This window comes from Hydra viridissima, unplaced genomic scaffold (assembly GCF_058129835.1).
Source record: "Hydra viridissima isolate aposymbiotic clone 2 unplaced genomic scaffold, HvirCarnegie_v1 scaffold_14, whole genome shotgun sequence".
In the NCBI taxonomy this organism is placed as follows: domain Eukaryota; kingdom Metazoa; phylum Cnidaria; class Hydrozoa; order Anthoathecata; family Hydridae; genus Hydra; species Hydra viridissima.
This window is the reverse complement of record NW_028324313.1, coordinates 1,694,267-1,715,518: the sequence shown is the minus strand read 5'-3', so window position 1 is coordinate 1,715,518 and position 21,252 is coordinate 1,694,267. Positions and strand designations below refer to the sequence as shown.

Sequence of the window (21,252 nt, the reverse complement as noted above, 5' to 3'; positions counted from 1 at the left end):
GAACCACGCTGAATATTGATTCGAAATTTAGAAAATTATTGTAAAATGCAGACCAATTTAGTCTAACTGTATGAAAAGTATGAATCAAAAACAAAAAACTAGTCAGTGTTTTAAACCAAATTACAACTAAAATTTTGACACTTTTAAAGCAAATTAAAAACCAAATAAGATTTGATTGCTTTTGATTAAGAATATAATAAAATGTACAATTATATAAACTAAATCAATCGCTGAAGCAAGAAAAGGCAGCAATTAACCATATCGTTAAGTCCCATTTGAAACATATTTTATAAACCCGTAGTATTATGGCCACGGCCCTGTTTGCAAATGCTAAAATGTTTAGGAACTACATAAATAATATATTAAAAAAAAAAAAAAACAACTGATAGTTAAAACAAACGCTATAATGTGTTAAAGTAATCGCACAATTTTTTTGGTTTGTCAAATCCCCGAACCCCGCATTGGCATTTTTAAAAGACATATTTCATAATAAAATGTATAAAATTTCTTCCAGATCATCTTAATATCAAAATATAAAATACAAATTACATAAGTGAAATATGAAAATTATGAAAAACATAAAATACAAACTATATAAGCGAATTACTTCCATTCTGAGTTACATTAAGTATCAAATTTTAAAGTAAGTTTAATCATATCTTCTCTTTAAGGAGTATTGAGTAACGTAAGTTTCTTGAGCTCATGTTACATCTTTCTTTTCGATGAATAAAGTTAGCAACACTGAATGAGGATTCTGGCCCTACCGAACTAGCAGGCGAAGTACAAACCACTCTTGCTTTAGAGGCTAACATTGGAATATCTTTTTCATATTTGTACCAAAATTCATCAAATTTCCAATTTTTTTGCTTTAAAGCGTAATTGAAAAAAGACAACTCTTCTTTGATATTTCGTTTTGATTGTGTTTTTTCTATGCATAGATTGACACCGCACAATGTTGCAAGTTTAGCGAATCCATTTTTGTGGTTCACAGACTGTTCAGGTGAATCTTGAAGTTCGAATCGAACATCTGAATCTGTCTCTTTTAAAAATGAAAATGAGTAATAATATTTGTCAATATGAAAATCTTTTTACAAAAGTACTTTAAACAATTATTTACATAAGTTTAAATATATCTAAATTTAAAAACAAATAATATTTTATAACTAACCACTTCTCGGCTGATTTTGGTCATTTTGCAAACAAGTGTTTACAAACGTTGACCTTCGAGGATATTGTCGGAGCATTGTATTCGAAAATGTTTTCAACAGTTTACTTTCTGCTTCCTGATATTCTTTTTCTGTAAGACACTCGTTAGTTCTCGGATCAAAGAAACATGCCAGTAAAGTTTGTAACTTTTGTTTTGGAGATATCTTTTCAATAAAGTATACCTTCATAAACTTGAGAAGACTGCTTCGTAACATGTTTTCTTTCTCGACCAAAGAAGACGATTGCGATAGTAAACATTTAGCTGAAGATTCATTTTCAAGAAAGTTCATTAACGTATTTTGGACAAATTTGGCCGACGAAAGTGTTGGAAAATTTCTAGTAGAGAGAAGTTTAGTTGCTTCAAAGAATGGCGCAAGATTATAATGTAAAATTTCTAGGAACTTCCAATCTTCTGATAACAGATTTAGTTTCTTGAGTTTACTAACTTGTTTTTCTGTTAACCCATTGATAGTACCAGGATCTATAGTAATTTTATTATAAACATTTTTAGCTTTAATTATCTTACTAATCATTAAAAAAGTTGAGTTCCAACGTACATGAAAATCTGACGATAAGTTATTTATTTTTAGCCCCTCTTTCTTAACCTCATCAAAAACAAATGATTGCAATATTGAAGACCTTTTAACAAGAGCTAAAGTTTTTCTTAACCTAAATAAAATGATGGATGAAAAGTTAAATAACTGATTAACAGTTTCATCTGTAGATGCTTCTTCCTCCTCGGTACTTTTATCATCATCCGAGCTCACGTTTTCCGTTTCAAAAGTACACGCATTTTCTACTTGATTGTTTACATCGTACATTTCAAGCTGTTCGTCCGACGATATATTTTCATTAGACTCGATATCGCTTTCATTGTAGTTATTGTAATAAATAAGATCCTCTTCGATATCTGATGTTCCATCTAATAAGCTCTGTGATGGTTTGGCCCACAACTTTATTCCATGATTTAAAACGAGATTTAAGTTATGACAAACGCATGAAAGCCGTAAAGCTATAGATCCCATCGCCTTTTTAATGTCTTCAGCGTTGTCTGTTGTTATTGAAATAACTTTAGTATCAATTTCAAGTTTAGTAATTTCTTTTTGCACGAATGCTGTAAGTCTACTACTTAATTGTCTTCCGTAAAATCTACGAAAGCAAACTATATTTGATTTGTATTTAAATTTCTTTGTTAAATAATGCGCTGTTATGCAAAGCCAATAGGATCCAACCCTATTTTTCCACAAATCGGTTGCTAGAGCAATATGGGTAACTGACTTAAGTTTAGCTCTAAGATTGTTCTTGTATTGATAGTATTGCTTTCTCAATCGCTTTGCTATTGTCTTTCGATGGGGCGGTTTGTAAAGTGGGGCAAGAATGTTTAGAAGGCGTTGCATACCAGGTTTATTAAAATCGTTAAAAGGACGGCCATCTTGAATAATGCAGTTTATTACGGCTTCATCTATTTCATCTTTGTTCTGCATCCCAACTAATTTATCTTGAACGAGTAATTTTTTTTGAGAATCGTAAAGGTACTCAGATTTTTTATGAACATGGAAAATATGTTTTCGCAGATTTGGTTCAGGCCCACACACAAGGTTTCCATTCTCCGGGCACATCAAACAAACATACAGTGTCTCAAAAAATTATCCGACCAAACATTTTTTTAAATATTTTTCCTAAAAAAAGTGCTGTATTTTCATAAATTTAGACTTTTTTGGTAAACTCAAGATTAATGAAAATAAAAGAACATGTTTTTAAATAGATTTTATTTATTTTAATGTAAAATTTGAATCACAAGGTTTTCAGTCTTAAAATAAAGGAACTTAGGTCGTTTTTTTATTGTCAAAAAAATATTCGACCAAACACATTATTTGTTTCATAACAAATTATTATATAACAAAACAATTATTTTAATACTTTGTTGAGCCTCCCTATGCTTGGATTACAGCTTCTAGAGGTCTAGGCATTGATTCAACTAAAGATTTTGTTTCTTCTGGTTGAATCTTTTCGCAGGCTTCTTCAATTGCCACTTTGAGGTTATCTTTTTTGGAAAATGACCGATCTCCAATTTTTCGGTCTAAAATTTCCCACAAATGTTCGATGGGATTAAGGTCCGGTGATTGTGCGGGCATTCCAAGACCTCAACATTATTTTCAGCAAACCACTCCTTGGTTTTAGTGGCACTATGCTTGGGATCGTTATCTTGCTGAAATGTAAAATCAGATCCTAGCCGAAGTTTTCGAGCAAATGACTTCAAATTTTGCTTTAATATGTTTCTGTATTGCACCTGATCCATTGTAGTATCTATAAATTGGAGTTTTCCGACACCCTTCCAAGCCATTTAACCCCATACCATCACGTTACCGCCGCCATACTTGACAGTTCCTCTCACGCAGCTTAATTTGTAGGCTTCTCCGGCTTTTCTCCAAACTTTTTGGGCTCCATCAGATGACTTTAAGTTGAATTTCGATTCGTCTCTTCACAGGATCTTTTTCCAGAAACTTAACGGCATGTTTTTGAACTTCTTAGCAAACTCCAATCTTCTTTTCATGTGTTTCTTACTCAAATATGGTTTATTACACACAAGTCGTCCTTGAAATCAGGGATTTCAAAAAGTCTCGGATACGATTTCTGATTGTCTGATGAGATAATTTTATTCCATAATTCTCTTCAGCTTGCTCAGCCAGTTTTCGAACAGAAATGAAGCAATTTTTCTTGACTTGTATAATTAAGTTTCTATCAAAACTCTTAGAAGTCTTTTTTTTGCGACCCTGCCCTTCTTTTGTGGCTGTTGTTCCGATCAAATTATACTTCTTCCTTATGTTGGATACTGTATTATGAGGAATTCCAGTCTCTTGCTGCACCTGACGATAGGTTTTACCTTGATTGACTAGATCAACAGCTAAATTTCTCTGAGAAACAGTCCAGTGACGTTTACCTCCCACCATTTTACTTAAAAAAACATGAAACCTTTTTTTTATACATAATTTTTTTTTTTACTACAAAAAAAAACAGTTTTTTGTTATGCAATTTCATTAATTGTATAAAAATTTGCTAAAATATTTCACCAAATTTCACATAAAATTAATTAAACTTACCTAAATATCGCTTGGTCGGATAATTTTTTTACAAGCCTATTCAATACTAAGTTTCTCTTAGGACAAATAATAAACCAACTGAAGCATGAATCAAAAAATATGAACGCTAAATAACATACTATTCCCATTAGAATTAAAATGACAGACAAAGTAAGTATCGCTATTCATTGTTTTTAGTATAATTTAGAGCGTAAACATTTTTTTTTGGGAAAAACTTGTTTGGTCGGATAATTTTTTGAGACACTGTACTTATTTGTGTTGGCAACAAATGAAAATAGGGTCTTAATAGGCAATGCTTTTATTTTACGGACTGATTTTATAACTTGATCATCGTCGGTATCAGAGTTCGAACCTACAGCACAAGCAATAGTTTATAAAAATATATTTCAAGTATCAACGCAAATTAAAGACTGATACAAATACATGACTGTACAGCAAGTAATTATTCTGGGTCATTTAATTTCTTTGACCTTTCTGTTTTCATTCACAAGTTCATCTTAATATTTAAATAAAATTTACAAACATACCTGAATATGTAATATTGTCACCAGATAGACGTCTTGCTACAACAGTTGGCGTGTTTGTTTCAGATAAAGACAAACATTTCTGGCGATGTATGTTGATAAAGTTTTGCGTTCCAAATAAAGGTCTTTTAGATAATTTTCTTTTTTTTTCTTTTTTTCCACTCATTGTTGTCGAAAAAATTAAACAAAAATAATATGGTGCTTGCCTTGTTCACGAGAAGTCTCAGATTCATATCGTAAATAAATACCCTGATAGTAATTTAATTTAATTAGTTTCCTCAATCATTTTTATGTCTTTGAAGTCCCATACAGAATAGTTGGATTTATGGAACATAAGGTAATTAAACGATCGAAAACGAGTTTGTAACATAGTTAAAGAAAAAGTAGAACATGTGAAAAAATTTTGATATTTGAAGTTCGCCTAAGGAATGATTTGAGAATAGTAACTTAAATCAGTTATGTTAAGTAATTTCAATTAAAATTGCTATAACTGTCGTAATTAAAAATTGATTTACCCACAAACGATTACAATTAGGAAAACGTCATGATCACACTGAATTAAGAACAAGTTATCTAAACTTAAAAAAATCTCCTCACAAAAGTTTCGTCTCATTTTGGTAGTGGTTTGAACAGAAATTTTGGCCGAAACCGAATAAGTAAAAAGTTGTCAAAGCAGATGTTTTTCGCTCACTAAATTGGTTGTCAAAAAATTATTTTTTTCTACGCGCCAACAAAACATGATATATACATACATATGTATATATATATATATATATATACCTTTACATAAAAAGTCTTCAACTTTATAATCGTAATTCCGTTACGGAAAGAGCACGAACGTTCAACGGCGTTACAGATTTAACAATTTCAATATCTTTTTACCTGTAAATATGATAAAAATGTTGAAGCGGTTTTTAATGACGATATTTGAGGGATATTTTTGGAAAACTATCCGGTATAAATGAACAAGAAAATTTGTAAAAGGAGATTTTTTGGAGAGAGAACTATTATAATTTTGTCGATATGATAATAGTTATCTCTCCAAAAAATTTATTTATAAGGCGAGAAAGCTAAAATGCTGGCCAGTTTTAATGGCCTTATTATAATCTGTTTTTATATGCCCTTACTATATTTAGTGTCCCTCCTTAATTTTTAAATAATAAAATCATTTATACATAAAACCTTAAAAAAAACTACTTATAAATTTACCTTTCAAAGAATCTCTTCTTCCTAAACGGGTGTCTCCCAGGGTAAATGCGTTTTCTCCTTACTACTATGTTTAGGCTATTTCTAAATTGGTTTAACCCAGCGGGCACAAGCACGTTCATTGTACGTACAATGTACGTCCAATACTTGTCCGTCCGTCTTTGTACTGAAAATAAACCTTAACAAGAGATTTTTTTTTTTTTTACCAAAATAGCAACTATACTATATATATTTATATAAGTTTAGCCGTACACATGATAAATTTTGTAATTATCGTCTACTGTAATCATGGTTTAAGAACCATTTTCCTTTCATTTTTATTTGAGTAGTGTGGCGTACAATCAGGGTTCAGTAATTTATAAATTTTAAAAATGGCATCGTGTGTGAAAAAATGGAAAGGTATTAATAAAAAAGTAAACACTCTTTTAGATTTATCAAGTGATGACGAAACAACTGTAAAAGAAAATGCTGATGTTGATTTTTCATTAAGTCCAATAAATTCCATAAATAGTGACGACGAATCGTCGAATAATGTAACAGACGATATTTTTTTATCTGACGATTACTTAACTGATGAATATTATCCGAACACCAGTAGTGAATCTGAAGGTGAAATTACAGACCTTTACTGTAGTGATGATTATTCTGATGATGATTATTCTGATGTGGGCGAAATCTCACTATTATATAAAAAGTTGGCTCAATGTGCGACAAGAAATCGTTGGACTCGGTCATCCGTAAATGAACTTTTATCTATCCTTCGTGAAAATGATTCTTCTCTTCCTAAAGATGCACGAACTCTCTTGAAAACACCGAGAAAAATACCAAAAGAGCAAAAATGTGGTGGTGATTATGCATATTATGGATTATGTAATGGAATTAAAAGTGTCCTCAATGATAAAAATTGTGTTAGTAATGTTATAAAATTATCAATAAATATAGACGGAATCCCACTTTTTAAATCATCAAGTAGGCAGATGTGGCCGATACTTGCATGTTTTGATAACTCTGACATATTTATCATTGCTATTTTTTGTGGTGATCATAAACCGAACAATATTAATGATTACTTGTTAGATTTTGTCAGTGAATGGAATCAGTTAAGACAGAATGGCATTGTGTTTAATGGGCACCACCTAAGTGTAGAAATTAAATCTTTCATTTGTGATGCACCATCTAGGGCCTTTTTAAAATGCATAGTTCATCATGGAGGTTATAATTCATGTGAAAGGTGTATCATTCATGGAACGCATGAAGGACGAGTTGTTTTTAATGAAGAAGAAGACTTTCAATTACGAGAAAAAAATACTTTTGAACAGTTTGGCTATTGTGGTAATCATCAGCAAGATAGGTCTCCTTTAATTGGAATTGGAATTGATTGCATTAATTCTTTTGCACTAGACTACATGCATCTTGTGTGTTTAGGTGTAATGCGTCGCATGTTGAATTACCTGAAAAAAGGACCATGTGCAAAAATATCTGCTGCTCAAATTTCAGAGGTATCTCAAGTACTAATTTCTTTTAGTGGATGTATGCCAAGTGAGTTTGCTAGACAACCTCGAAGTTTAAAAGAATTAGATAGATGGAAAGCAACAGAGTTCAGACAATTTTTATTATATACTGGCCCAATTGCATTAAGAGGTGTTGTCTCAAAGGAGTTATATGAACATTTTTTAACCCTAAGTATTGCTATGAACATATTGTTACAAGATGATGACGATAAGCGTGTTACATATTTAGATTATGCGTGTGATTTGCTAAAGTATTTTGTGTATCAAGTCAAGTATATATATGGCAACACATTTACAGTTTATAATGTCCATAATCTTTTGCACTTAGTTGATGATTGTCGTAATGATTTTTGTTCTCTAAACAGAATATCATGTTTTCCTTTTGAAAATTTTCTTCAAAAAATTAAAAAGAGCATACGTAATTCTTCCAATCCAGTCGCTCAAGTATCAAAACGGCAATCTGAGTATAAACATTTTTTTGGAGGGTTACCCACAAAAACTTTAGAGACTAAAATCTCAGCTAACAGAAAAGATAGGTGTTTTTTGCTACGTAACTCTTCTATTGCATTTGTAAAGGTTAAGAATAGTGATGGTACATTTCAGTGTAATGTTCTCAGCACTAAATATTTAGACAATGTTTTTGACACTCCAGCTCCATCAATGCAATTTAGTATATCATTATTTCGAACTATAAATTTTAATAAAGTTGTCCAGAGAACACTAAGTGTTGCTGATTTTCAAAGAAAGTGTGTTTGTTTAGAAGAAAAAAGAGGCTTATCAATATTTCCATTACTACATTATGATGAGAAATTGAAACCATGACTTGTTTTTGATATAATCATTTAATTTTGTTTTTCTTTTTATTCAAAATTCTTCTTTTTGAAAATTAAGGTTTGTTAACTTTTATAATAAACAGTTAGCAGTAGGTTTAATATATTTTTTATATGTTCAGTTTTTATTACTTAAAAATTACAAAGTATTGTTTTAGAAAAAAGTTGTAAATCATTGAAACTTAAAGTAATGCCAATTCAATATATATATATATATATATATATATATATATATATATATATATATATATATATATATATATATATATATATATATATATATATATATATATATATATATATAGTAGAGACTTCTTTAAATCAAAGAAGTTAATTGTTTAAGTTTTACTTATCTTTTTTTTTTTTGTCAAAAAATTGTCGAAATGGAAATAAGTTTTTTTTTACCAACTGAATATAAAAAGTACTCAAAAATGTATTCAGCAAGTTTACACAAAGCAGACGATTTTTTTTTTTTTTCTAGATAATTAAAATGATTTTTTTTATTTTTTGCTCAATTAGATAAGCACTTTTTATAACCCATATGGGATCAAAGATGTTATATATAAATACACACAGACAAAACCGCTATTATTACTAATTGCTGTTGTTAACTGCCACAGTTTAAACTACAGCAGTTAATATCATATAGTTATACTATAGTTATTATTATAGTAAGTACTATATTTAAATATTATAAATATTATTATAATAAGTACTATATTTAAATATTATAAGTATTATTATAGTAAGTACTAATTTAAATATTATAAATATTATTATAGTAAGTACTATATTTAAATATTATATATACTTTATTTTACTTATAGTAAATACAATAGTTTTTATTATAGTACAGTTAAAATGTCGTGGTGCCGAGCAGTTTGGCTAGAGGGATCAGTAGAAGAAGAGCTGACAATCCCTTCAGTGTGGATTGAAGGATCCGTAAATGAAAAGCAGTTTGTGAGGTGGCCTAATGGTATAAATGTTTTAAAAGCTTGTAAGCAACAGGCAATACCACAGAATGATTGGTTTTGCTTTCCCCTTCTTAAGTAGAAGTGTCGTCATAGTAAGTATTGCAAAACTTTTTCACTAACTCGCTATTAGCAGTTAATTATTCCAAATCCAGTTTAGACTAAAGAACTGTTCATACAAGTCTCAAGTTTCTACTTTTTTTCAATCTTTACTTACTGTTACATATTCATTTAAAATTATATATGTTTAGATGATAAAGCAGTGTGTGAAGGGTTTGATTTTACCAGTGAGGAATCTGAAGCTTCTAACAAGATTGAATTTGGTCAATTGACCCATGAAAATAAAAAAGGAACTAAAAATCAAAAGATACATAAAATACGTATGTTTTGTTTGTTTGTTTTATTCTATTGGTATATGATTTACTATTCTTGAGATATGTTTTGTATTGAGATATGTTTTAAATATTTATTGTATGATAACTTATAACTTATAATACACTTTTAAGTTTAAACTGCCATTTATTTCAATTAACTGCAGTACTTTTATAAATAAGTTTGATAAAGTCACATCTTTAAAACAGGTTATATATATATATATATACTGAACATAACTTTTATTTAGCTGTATGTCCTGAAAAGCCCATGTTTGTCAGAGCTAGGTCGCGATCTCCTTACAGTGTTTCTTCTTTACAAAATCCTTCAGTAGGATCTCTTGCTATTCCAGAGCTTGAGTCATGTTTTAAACAGCCAATTTCAAAATTATATGGTTCAAAATCTTCAACACAGTCACAGTCAATAATACCTACTTCTTCTAAAAGTTGTTTTACCTTTTTGTCACCTGCTCTAAAATCAACCTGCCAATCCCAATTATCATCTTCAGTAAAATCTAAAATCCCAGTAAGACAGTTGTCCCAACAAACATCTTCAGATTTAGTAAACCAGTCATCAAGCCAAGCCAGCCAAACCAGCCAAGTTATGATGCCACCAGTAAATGCAGCTCAAAATACTAAAACTTCAATGTCTAGATTTCCTCTTCCTGAAGCCAGTAAAATTATTTATTTTTAATATTTTTATTACACAAGTTACTCTTTCACTTTTTCTACCATTAAGTTGTATTGTATTTAGTTTTACTATGAAGATTTATATTAAGAGAAATTAAAAATTTTTGGTGTATTATTTGCCTATTTACCCCAATATTTATCTTAATTATCTATCAATATTAGGTATGTTTTGTAAAAAATTTAAATTTATAAAATAATAATCGAAAATTTTAGAATTCCAATACAAAGTACTTCATTTACTCACACAAATACTTGAAGAGCAATGCAAGATTGGAACACATTATGAACCTGAACATTCTTTATACCATGTGCAGCAGTTTGATAATTTGGAGGAGTTTGAGCAGTTTGATGAAGAACTTTCTGATGTAGCAAAATGTCAACTTTTAGTAAGTAAATGTATTAATGTATTTTTTAATAATAAATATATTAATACCTTTTTTATCATTAATGGTTTACTCAGCAAGTTTTTTATCACAGTCACAACCTTGTATTTACTAATAAAAATATACTTTCGAGAGGTGTAAAAACCACAAACTTCCACTCCACTTCTTAAAGCTACTTCAGGAAGCTTTATGAATAGCGAGGAATCCTGAAACTTCAAGTGGAAGATAAAGTGACATAAGTGTTTTTTATAAATTTACATATATATATATATATATATATATATATATATATATATATATATATATATATATATATATATATATATATAATTTCACCTCCCCAAGACAGAGGGGGTTCTACCGTCGGAGGAGGTTTACACACACACACACTATAAAATCATTGATTTTAGAAAAGACGGTTAACAATGGTTGGCGGCAAGTCGTGCCATGCAAATGTCAAAGCAATACTTTTAAAGTAAGTTTGTCAAAATAAAAACTTTATTATCCATAGACAATATGCTGCTATTTACATTTTCTCTGCAAGTTTATAAAAGTACTTAGTAATTATCCTATAGTATTAAAAATGTGAAAACAATTTTTTATACAGAAAACGATTTTTTATACATATTTTAGACTCATGACTAACAAGTTGATGGCAAGTTATAACATGGAGGGTAAAAACAAAAAAGCCTTTAAGAAAACAAACGTAATCAGAGTGATTGTGGGTATATTATTTTCTGTTAAAAGATATTTTTAAAAGATTTTTTTACGTTTTTATTTTAAAAAAGTGTTTAATTTTCTGCAAAATTATATTGCACGACTTGAATTAAGTAAAATATATTTAACACAGACGGTTTCTAGTGAATCAAGGAAATCAGATATCAATCTTATATATAGAATATTAAAACTATTAGCCAAGTTATTTTGTTCTTGCTTTCAAAAAAAGTATATAGTTTATAGCTGATAAATTTTTGTGTCATTGTAGATAGTATGCCGAAGTATACACTAAATGAGGTGCACCAGGCGATTGGTAATGTGTTGAAGCGTGCACCAGATAGAAAAGATGGCGGTGGACGTGGCTGTAAAGCAGAAGATCAAGATTTATTTTAATAATAAATCTCAATTACTCTTAATGAGTTGCTTTCGTTTTTAGTTTTATTGATGTTTTAGACTAAATGATGTCGATGATGATGTTTTGAAGTGGAAAGTTTCGTAATTGTCACCTAGAACAATACTGAATTTTCAAAATTGATTTAAAAATTTACGCATACCTGACTATTTATATGGCATTTTAAGTCGAATTGACTCGAAATTAACTTTTTTAAGTTTAATTTGTAATAGCAATTTAAGTCTAATTTGAAAAATTCTCGACTATAATTTGAGCGTGCAGAGTACGTCTGAATTTGAATTTGAATGTACAGTGTACGTTCTAATTTGGACGTACATTGTACATTCAAATTTGTACGTCATTCAGTATTTCCAATCTGAACCAAAATTGAACTGAAATTGTACGTTCCGTCCGGACGTCTTTTGTACGTGCAATGAACGTACCCGTGCCCGCTGGGAAGAAAGAAACCCGAGAACCCCACCCAAATATCTCCCCGACACAAAATTCCCCTGGAAAAAATCCCCCCTCTCCCAAAAATAAAAGTAAAAGAAAAAAAAAAAATCAAACTTTTGTTTAAATTAAAAGATTGCCTCCCCCAACTCCTAAGCGTCAGGTGTTCTGTGTACTATTTCGTGCACGTTCTCCCTAACAATCAGTCGATGTATATGTACACTCCGCTGCACAAATTCCAAAAAAGTTTGTTGATAAAACAAAAATAAAAAAGCAACAAATAAATTTAAAAATTTACACATTAAAAGCGGTATCAGGAAAAAAGCTGATACAAAGATAAAATGACAGTAAAGCGTATCTAAGTATATAAAAAAAAACTATTTAAGCATTTTTCCTGGGAGGCATTTTTTAGGAGAATATTTTTCTTGATACCTTTTTTTAACCAGGGTCTAACAATGGTTTCAAAGCAAATGCGAAATTGTTCCGGCGCTAGGAATGGTTTTAATTGCCAATATAATCATGGATCGGAGTCGGTTATTGATATTTTAAAGGTGCACAGGGAAAAAAAAGTCTAAATCCGTTCAGACCAGTTGTTGCCCCAAATTAAATTAACTATGCTTTACTGCAAGTTTTGTTTCACTGCATTTTACTCTCTCATACAATATCCTTTCAGAGAAAATGTTGACCAAAAATAAATTTACTTACTTTTTAAGTATAGATTACTTTTAATTGTAACTAAAAGTTATTTAAAATGTAAACTTAAGTAATCAAAAGTAATTTTATGTAATTTACTTTTAATAGCCATTTCATTTTAGTTATAAAATAACACATGTCTACTTAGGAAAACTAATTATATAAGTAAATTTTATTTACTTTTGATTGCATGTAACTTTTTTATAATGTATTTTAAAATGCTTTTTTTTTTTACAATTACTGTAATATAATTTTTTTAAAAATAAATTCTTTTTAAATGTAAAAGTGAGTTACATTTCGAGGTAAAATTATATTATGTAATGCAGTTTTAAAAAAGTAATTAACTTTTAAATGTAAAATTAAATTACTTTTCCATGTAACTCAATTTTAAATGTAAATGTAAATTACTTTTTTATATAATCTACTTACATATAACTTACATTTGAAAGTAAATTCACCTTTCTTTACAAAATAAAAATTGTTTTAGAAAAGTAAATTACTTTTAAAAGTAAATTTAAGTTTTTTTTGAACGCTTACAATTATATACGCAATTTACTTTTTCATAAAGGCTTACTTACTCGAGTAAGTAAAAAAAAAGTAAGTAAAAGTGCCATCCCTAATCCTAAGTCCTTTTTTTAAAAAATAATTAAATGTGATTTAAAACTGTTAAATTTTTTCTTCTTTTAAAAATATTTTTACTTAAATATTACTTATTCAATAAAATATATAAGTTAAAAGTTCAGAAATAAAGATTTTCACATACTAACTTTATTTTTAACTTACCCCACACAGCTGCTCAACACACCCCACTGGTTGAGCAGCTTGGTAAACTTTAGGGAATGTTTTCTCAAACAAATCAATTTTTAACAGAAAAAATTATTTTTCTAATAGTGAAAAAATTATGTAAATGCGACGCACCGATCAAGAGATCTATTAGATTTAATAAAGATTGCTCAACTAGCCCCGCCCTACCCTACCACAAAAATGTGCGCGTCATTAAATGATCAATATATTAACTATGCCGAGATAACTTGAATGAAATCATTACTTTTATCATGAAGACCCTTAGTCTGATCCATAAAAGAAGTTATGTTTATAATAAAATGAATTCTATAATTTTTATCCAACAGGTATTGGTAGTGAGATGTTCGCCAAAGCGGATATGATTATACTAAATATTTTAGGACTCTACTTAATATTCAAAGATCATCAACTTCCTGACAAAATACCTGTCTTTTGATCTAAAACTGACCCCAGAACTTAAGTATGTCATCAAGGACAAACTTAAGTATGTCATCAGAACTTAAGTCAAACATATTATTACAAAATGCCATATTATTACAAAACTTTGTCATTAAGTATGTCATCATGTCTTAAGTATGTCATCAAGGCCTGAAACTCCAACTGCCAAATCATTTTGATTGTGACTAATACGAAAACAGTTGAAGGGCTTAGTGCAAAAAGTACTTAAGTCACAAAGTAAATGTTTTGAGAAAATCTACTTTGATCAGCCATTTTAAATCCTTGTTTTGAAGTGTTATATCTTTGATCAAACTAAATTTTCTCAAAACATTAATTTTGTGACTTGAGTACTTTTTGCACTAAGCCCTTCAGTTTCTTTAAGTTGTTTATTGTAAAAAAAAAATAAAGGAAAATATAAAATTGAATTTAGATTATGACTGGCCTCGTTTTAATTTACAAGATTGCTTTTTCTAAATTTTCTTTGTCCGATTTTTTACCAAGAAAATGTTTTCCTTTTATTGAAAACAAACGTTAAATGATTTATTTGCTGATCTGCGTTCAATTGCATTTGAGATGATGCCAGCGGTTTTGATTTTCTTCGATTAAAATAAGTCTAATTGTTAATTAAGTTAACAAGTTGATTAAGATTTATTTAGTAATTTTATTGATGACTTAAACAAAAATAATATATGTGCACTTTTAATTCTTGCATTAACTTTGGCAAGTTGTATTTTAAACACAAAAATATAAAGAGCTCTATTGAAGATATACAGATGCGCTACTAAAGTATTACAGCGTAATCATGAGTGATGGCATGAATTTGTACTGCAATTTTTTTACTGTAATTACAGTCATTTCCATAATATTTTGCAGTAAAAAAAGAGTCATAGTAGCAAGATTTTTTTTTTCACGTACTTATCGCCATTTTACCGTAAATTATGGCTGTAATTTAGTGTAATTGTCAGTGGTGGAATGATTCCCTGGAAAAAAAAATCTGCCTTTTTGGCTATCTTGAGTTCAAAGGTTCTGCTGATCAATACCTTTTGGGAAAGAAATATAAATAAATTTCCTATCATAAGAAATGTATTCAGAATGTGAAATAATTTTCACATTCTGAATACATTTCTTATGATAGGAAATTTATTTATAATCCCAAACAAAATATATAATATTAAAAATGTTAACGTTTCTTAAATAGCTTCTAATTCCGCGTTATTTAGATGCCATACATATCCATACAAAATTTAACTCGAAAGTTAAACGCTTCTAATAATCATACCCTGAATTTCGTACTAATAACTTTAAATTTATCAGGTTTTATTAATAATTGTAAAAAATGCTGTTGGTTGATAAATTTAGTATAATCATGTTTCTCGGTATGATAAATATAAAACTTTTTTAAAAAATTAAAATTTTCGTCATTCCTAATTCTTTTTTAAATACCGATATAATCTGCGGAGCATCTAACTTAACGGCTTCTTCAGTTACATCAAGAAGCTTTTGTGGGGAATCTTCCAAAGAATCTGGAGCGCCAACTTCTTCAGTTTCTAAAAAGATGTAAAAAATCAATACTATTGTTTTATTATTGCAGACGATCAGTTTACCATACTATTTTCCGTGGTTTTAAATAAAATCTCAGGTAACTTAAAGAAGATAAGATAACTTAAAAAATCTCAGGTAACTTAAAAAAAGTTAAGGCTATTGCATGCTTTATTGTATATTGCCTCGCTAGTTTTGTCTCTTTTTTAATGGAGAACATTCTTTTTAATGGGTCAATTCTAAAAACTATAGCTTGAAAAAATACTGATGTAAACTCATGAAACTCTTTACACATATTTTAGATATGTGATTAAAGGTAATCGCATTTGGATTCTAACATTGAGTGCATCAGTAGTTATCATTTTAAAAACTACTTAACATAATTTTTCAGGACTCAAAATTTCATAAAAAAAAAAAAAAGGAGCAAAACATTTGCATTTTGAAACATGACTCCATTGAAAATACTAAAATTATGGTTTCATGAAAGTTTGAATTGATTTGCATCACTGCTTCATATGAAAACATGTTTTAAATGATACTGTTTCTCAAAAGTCAAATGCAATAAAAAAAAACTCACAAAAAGATTGAACTATTAAAAAAAAAAAATCATAAAGTTTGAAAAACTGATAAAAACTAACATAATAATTAGAACATGGTTTCAGTTCAACTTTCATATCATTAAACTTTATTATTCGGTGGTCCAACTTCTATCGTCAGACTTTTGCAGTTGTTGAAGACAAAGTCGTGAATTTTCTTATGTAATATATATCGCAGTGAATCAATTTGAGATGTGTGAATGCCCAATTTGTATTCCTAAACTTTTTAAAACATTTATATTCCTCCTACTCGGAAAGTTTTAGAACAGGTACGAATCTTTTAAATGTGCGACAACGAAGTAGCTCGAAGTAAAATAAAGTTTCGAAGGAAAACAAATTCCTATTCTTTTGTTAGAATAAGATCTGAAAAAAGTTTTGTATAAAAATTATGAAGTTGAATCCATAATTCCAATTCATAAATTTCTGAAATGTTAAGTGAAATAATTGAAAGTTCACTTGAAAAAGTTGAAATCATCAACAATAAAATGCACCAGAAAAACCAAATCTTTGAACAATAAAAACAGCCAGTTTAAGTAAAATGTACTCAATTTATTTAAACTGGCTATTGTTGTTGTTTTAGGGTTCAGTTTTTCTGATGTGATTGTGCTTTGGTAATGCATTTTTGGTACTTTTTCTTAACGATTAAAGCCTTAATTGTCTTTTTTTTTCTAATAACAGGGGAGTACCCGAGATTTTTAGCAAAAAAAAAATTTTTCCAATCAGTCAGACTTTTTTAATTTGAACTTGAAAAAGTGATAAAGTAAAACAACAATGAAAACATGTTTGAGTTAATGACTCGCCAATAAGCAACGTAAAACATCTATAAGAACAAGTAATAGTTGTTACTTGCAGAGCAAAGTAACAGCTATTAATTCTTCTTATAGATGCTTTACGGTGCTAAGGTGGTTGTTACGGAACATCTTTTTAAAAAGCTCAGTTATTCGAAAATCAAAAAATTTTTGGGAAACAACTTGTCATAGAATTGTTTTATAACAAATTGTCTATCAAATGAGATAAATTTCAACAACTTGCTTTTTTGATTTATTTACTATTAAAGTGTTCCTCAGCTGTAAAAATAATGACTTTCTTCTTAAAACACTCTTCCGAAGCTTTTGAAGTTCCTGTTGGAAAACGCCACCCAGTTGATGCTACTTGGTTTCAAATTTTGCGGTCGGCCGATATTACACACTTGTTTTAAATATTCATTTGAGTGAAACTATGAGATTTCCAACAGACAGGACTCCATTATTATGCAGATTTGGAAAGAAATTGGGTAATGGGTGACAACTGAAAAACTAGACTGGATTTAAAGACACAAAAGAGTTCAAGGAAGTAGAGAAAAAGCTAAAAAAATGACCAAGACGAACATTAAAAGCCTCAAACTTGCTTACTCACTCATGTTTGACCGTAAAGACAGAGTTTCTCAACGACAGGCAGCTAAAAAATTCAACTTTACTCAGCAACACATTAGTAAAATATTTAAAAAAAAAGACAAAAATTGAACCAAGAAAAAAAATCACAGTTCCAAAATGTTCGGACCAGCAAAAAGCAGTTGCTAGAATTTATTGCAATTAATTGTGTTAGGAATTCAAAGATCGGAAACCTATCATTAATGATGAGTTTATTTCACATTATATCACTCCAGTATCATTGGAAATGATATATTTTATACTAACATTGTAAAATTTCCTCCAACTACAGTTAAAACCAAACAGAAAAAAAAATTAATTCTGTTGATTTCTTTTTCTGAAAATGGTATTTCTCAGCCCTATTTTGTGCCTAGTGTACTGGCTGTAAATCAAAAAATCAACTTAAACAAATGCATTTAGAAGAGACTTATTCCATTCATCAATAAATATCATTCAGATGGTGCATATGTATTCTGGCCCGATTTAGCATCATCTCACTATGCAAAAACAGTTATCATGTACCTAAACAAGAAAAAAGTGCATTTTGTAGAGAGAGAGGATAATCCTGCAAACTTGCCAAAATGTCGTTTTTCATTTGTCATCCGTTACTAAAAATCATCATGTCATTTTCTTAACACATGAAACCCCAGTTTTTTAATATACCAATAAAACCTCAAGTGGATCAATTGATCAAACTTAAAAGTTGCAACTTAAAAATGTGTTTTTAGCGTAATCATTTTTCAGTAAATGTCATATATCAAAATGTGTCATATCAATTTTTTCAGCATCAACATTTTGGCTTCGGCAAAATATCAATGTTGTGTTTGGATTAATTGATCCACTTAGGAGTTTCTAGAATCAAACTAAACTGGTAAGCTATGAGGAGTATTGACTGAGCAATGTTCTGAATTTGTTCATTACAACATTTTTAAATCCAGAGCCCAGATTGAATCATGGAGAGTGTCTGTGAAAAGCGCTAATAGAATATTCAAACAAAATCAAGATGAAATTAATTCAAATAAATCAATAAAAAAATAAGCTTGAATCATTCGCTTATGTTTTTTCTAGATTATATTCGAGTTTTATAATGTTATGCCTTGTACATTACATTTTGTGTATTACGTTATATAAATAACAATGCATACATTTTTATTTTAAAAGAATCTTTAAGTCATATTAAGTCCCATGAAAATCCCCTCCCCCTTCCCCCTCCCCTCCCCCACCCCTCCCCCACTCCCCTTCATTTTATGCGCTCTACTATACATGTTAATATTTTCTGAACACCAAAACACCAACACCAATTTTTATAGTAATCAACATTTCAACCTAAAGCACTGCATTTGACAAGTGATGTGTTTTAGAGAAGAACTGAATCTGTTAATGACACAGCAAAGCAAGGATATGGCAATACAAATAATGGTAATACTTCAAGAAGAGCTTTTGATAATGATAAGATCTTCTAAAATATTATTAGGGAAGAAAAGGAAGATATCATTCGACTTAGAACAATGCTTGAAGAAATTGGCTGCTAATGTGGCTCCATTGAGTCAGGACCGACCAGTTGGAGTGATAATAAAATATATTTAAGGCTTCTTTTTTCACAAGGCTTAACAAATGCAAAAACAACTTATTTCAAAATAATGACATTTTACTGGAACTAGTGTCTATTGAAAATCCTCATGAAATTAAGCTTATGGTCTTTGAGTAAATTGAGATTAAATCTGATAATTTGGTTGGTCATCAAATTTAAAAAGAAGTAGCGTGAGTCATGTAGCGACAAAATATTCAAACCAAGTTAGAAATGCAATCAGCAAAACTTTTAAAAAAGTTTTAGTTTTTAACAGACTATATCTAGAGTTCCAGGCCTTTAACAGTACAAAACCTAACTTTTCAGTGGAGCCACTTCAACTTGTATTGTTCCGGCCTAATTAGAAATATATCCAGCTACTTATGCTGTTGACCACACTACAAAAAAAATTTGTTGAATGTTTAAAATAGATTTGTATTGTTAGCTCTAGTAGAAAGATGGTAGTTCATACTACTAAAATCAACTTAAACTAAAAGCTTTTGAGATTTGTAATGTTAAGGCCTGGAACTCTAGATACAAAATATTTAATTATCGCTAAATTTAACTGGAGTGCCATGCGGTACCAAAGTTTTCCTTTAGCATGACGGTTTAGAATGTTATATAACCTCTTTTCTTCTTTGCTTAATGCTCTTTTCTTTAAAACTAAATAAAATCTTTCATTTCATCACAATCAAAATACTTTGAAAATTGTAACTGCTTACCTGCCATCGTTTTACCTACAGCTACTTTAAAAATATTATTTCACGCTTCCATAGATAACGTATGCTGTTTTGTAAGTTATCCAATTCCAAAGATAGCCACTCCTTTTAAAGGCAGCGCAGTTTTTTAGCTGGAATTCTATTGTTTTTAAAAATGTAGATTGTTGCGTTCCTAGAAAAAAACCAGAAAAATGACGTAGTTAAACAGATTTTATTCAGCAAAATAAAACTAAGCAAACTGTAAACAAAGCCTGTGTAAATTGATTTTTTTTTATATTAATAAATGCAGAATATTTATTGAAGTTTATTGCGTACCGCATAATCTATATGTTTAAATATTTCAAGACCATTTTGCAGGCCTCAACAAAACAATCGGGTAAACATATTACTGTTGTTCCAAGAATTTCAGAATAATGAATACTTTTTTCTTAAATTTGCGCACCCCTATATCCACCCCTTTTCTAATTTGTCTTATCTACCCTTCCTTCCAAAAACGCGACAATAGTTGACTACCGCTCTTATTAGTTCGGACACTTAAATTTAAAAAATTCTAACATAATTTAATTGGATTTTGTTAGATAACTAAACGTTTGTTGCATTTAGTATTATGCATTTTTGATAATATAAAGCTATATATATAAATATGTAGTTGATAAAATAAAGATAATACGAATATATATGTTAAATATTACATCAATACATTTGTTATATATAAAATAATCATTATTATGCGTTTATAATACTACAAAGGGAAAGTGATTTTAACCAACAAATAACGTCAAAGTGAATTGCCAGTCTTTAACTAGTTAAGCCTCTGTTATTTGAAAACTTCTTTTGCACTAAAGACAGCGTTTATGCCATTTTGGTTTTTCTTAAATTTCCTTGTAATATAAATTAAAGTACTTTTTACGAAAAATTTTTAAAAAAGGTAAAAAAATCAGCCTGTAAGAAAAAAGATCAGCCTGTAAGAAAAAAATCAACCTGTAAGAAAAAATGGAATTAGAATTTATTTACGGTAACGACTCAATAACTAGAAACACTTTAAAACTTATACAAAAACTTTAAAATAATAAATTGGTTTTTCCCCATGCGTCAGATCAAATAATGCAAATAAAGTTTAACGAGGTGCAGAAGAT

The 21,252-nt window shown here is 29.4% G+C and overlaps 2 protein-coding genes and 1 pseudogene across 3 annotated transcripts in view; 2 read left to right on the top strand and 1 right to left on the bottom strand.

Annotated features, from left to right (window-relative positions):
- The window catches only part of LOC149878737 (uncharacterized), a 29,248-nt gene extending 8,964 nt beyond the window's left edge, over positions 1-20,284 (bottom strand). The window contains exons 1-2 of the mRNA XM_090071315.1: positions 20,120-20,284; positions 15,730-15,833 (exon numbers count right to left, since the gene is read on the bottom strand). Coding sequence (XP_089927441.1) covers positions 15,730-15,833; positions 20,120-20,126 — 111 coding nt within the window. The 5' untranslated portion in view covers positions 20,127-20,284. The remainder of the gene's footprint in view (positions 1-15,729; positions 15,834-20,119) is intronic.
- On the top strand, positions 6,234-8,478 carry LOC145186439 (uncharacterized). Its single transcript, XM_090071312.1, has one exon. It carries the CDS (start codon positions 6,409-6,411, stop codon positions 8,368-8,370), a length of 1,962 nt encoding a protein of 653 aa, XP_089927438.1. The 5' UTR covers positions 6,234-6,408; the 3' UTR covers positions 8,371-8,478.
- LOC145200782 (uncharacterized) lies at positions 8,807-12,387 on the top strand (annotated as a pseudogene). Its single transcript, XR_016446808.1, has 7 exons — positions 8,807-9,444; positions 9,601-9,729; positions 9,972-10,394; positions 10,624-10,796; positions 11,204-11,268; positions 11,427-11,518; positions 11,779-12,387. The product of XR_016446808.1 is annotated as an uncharacterized LOC145200782 (transcript).
- Positions 20,285-21,252: the final 968 nt, after the last annotated feature.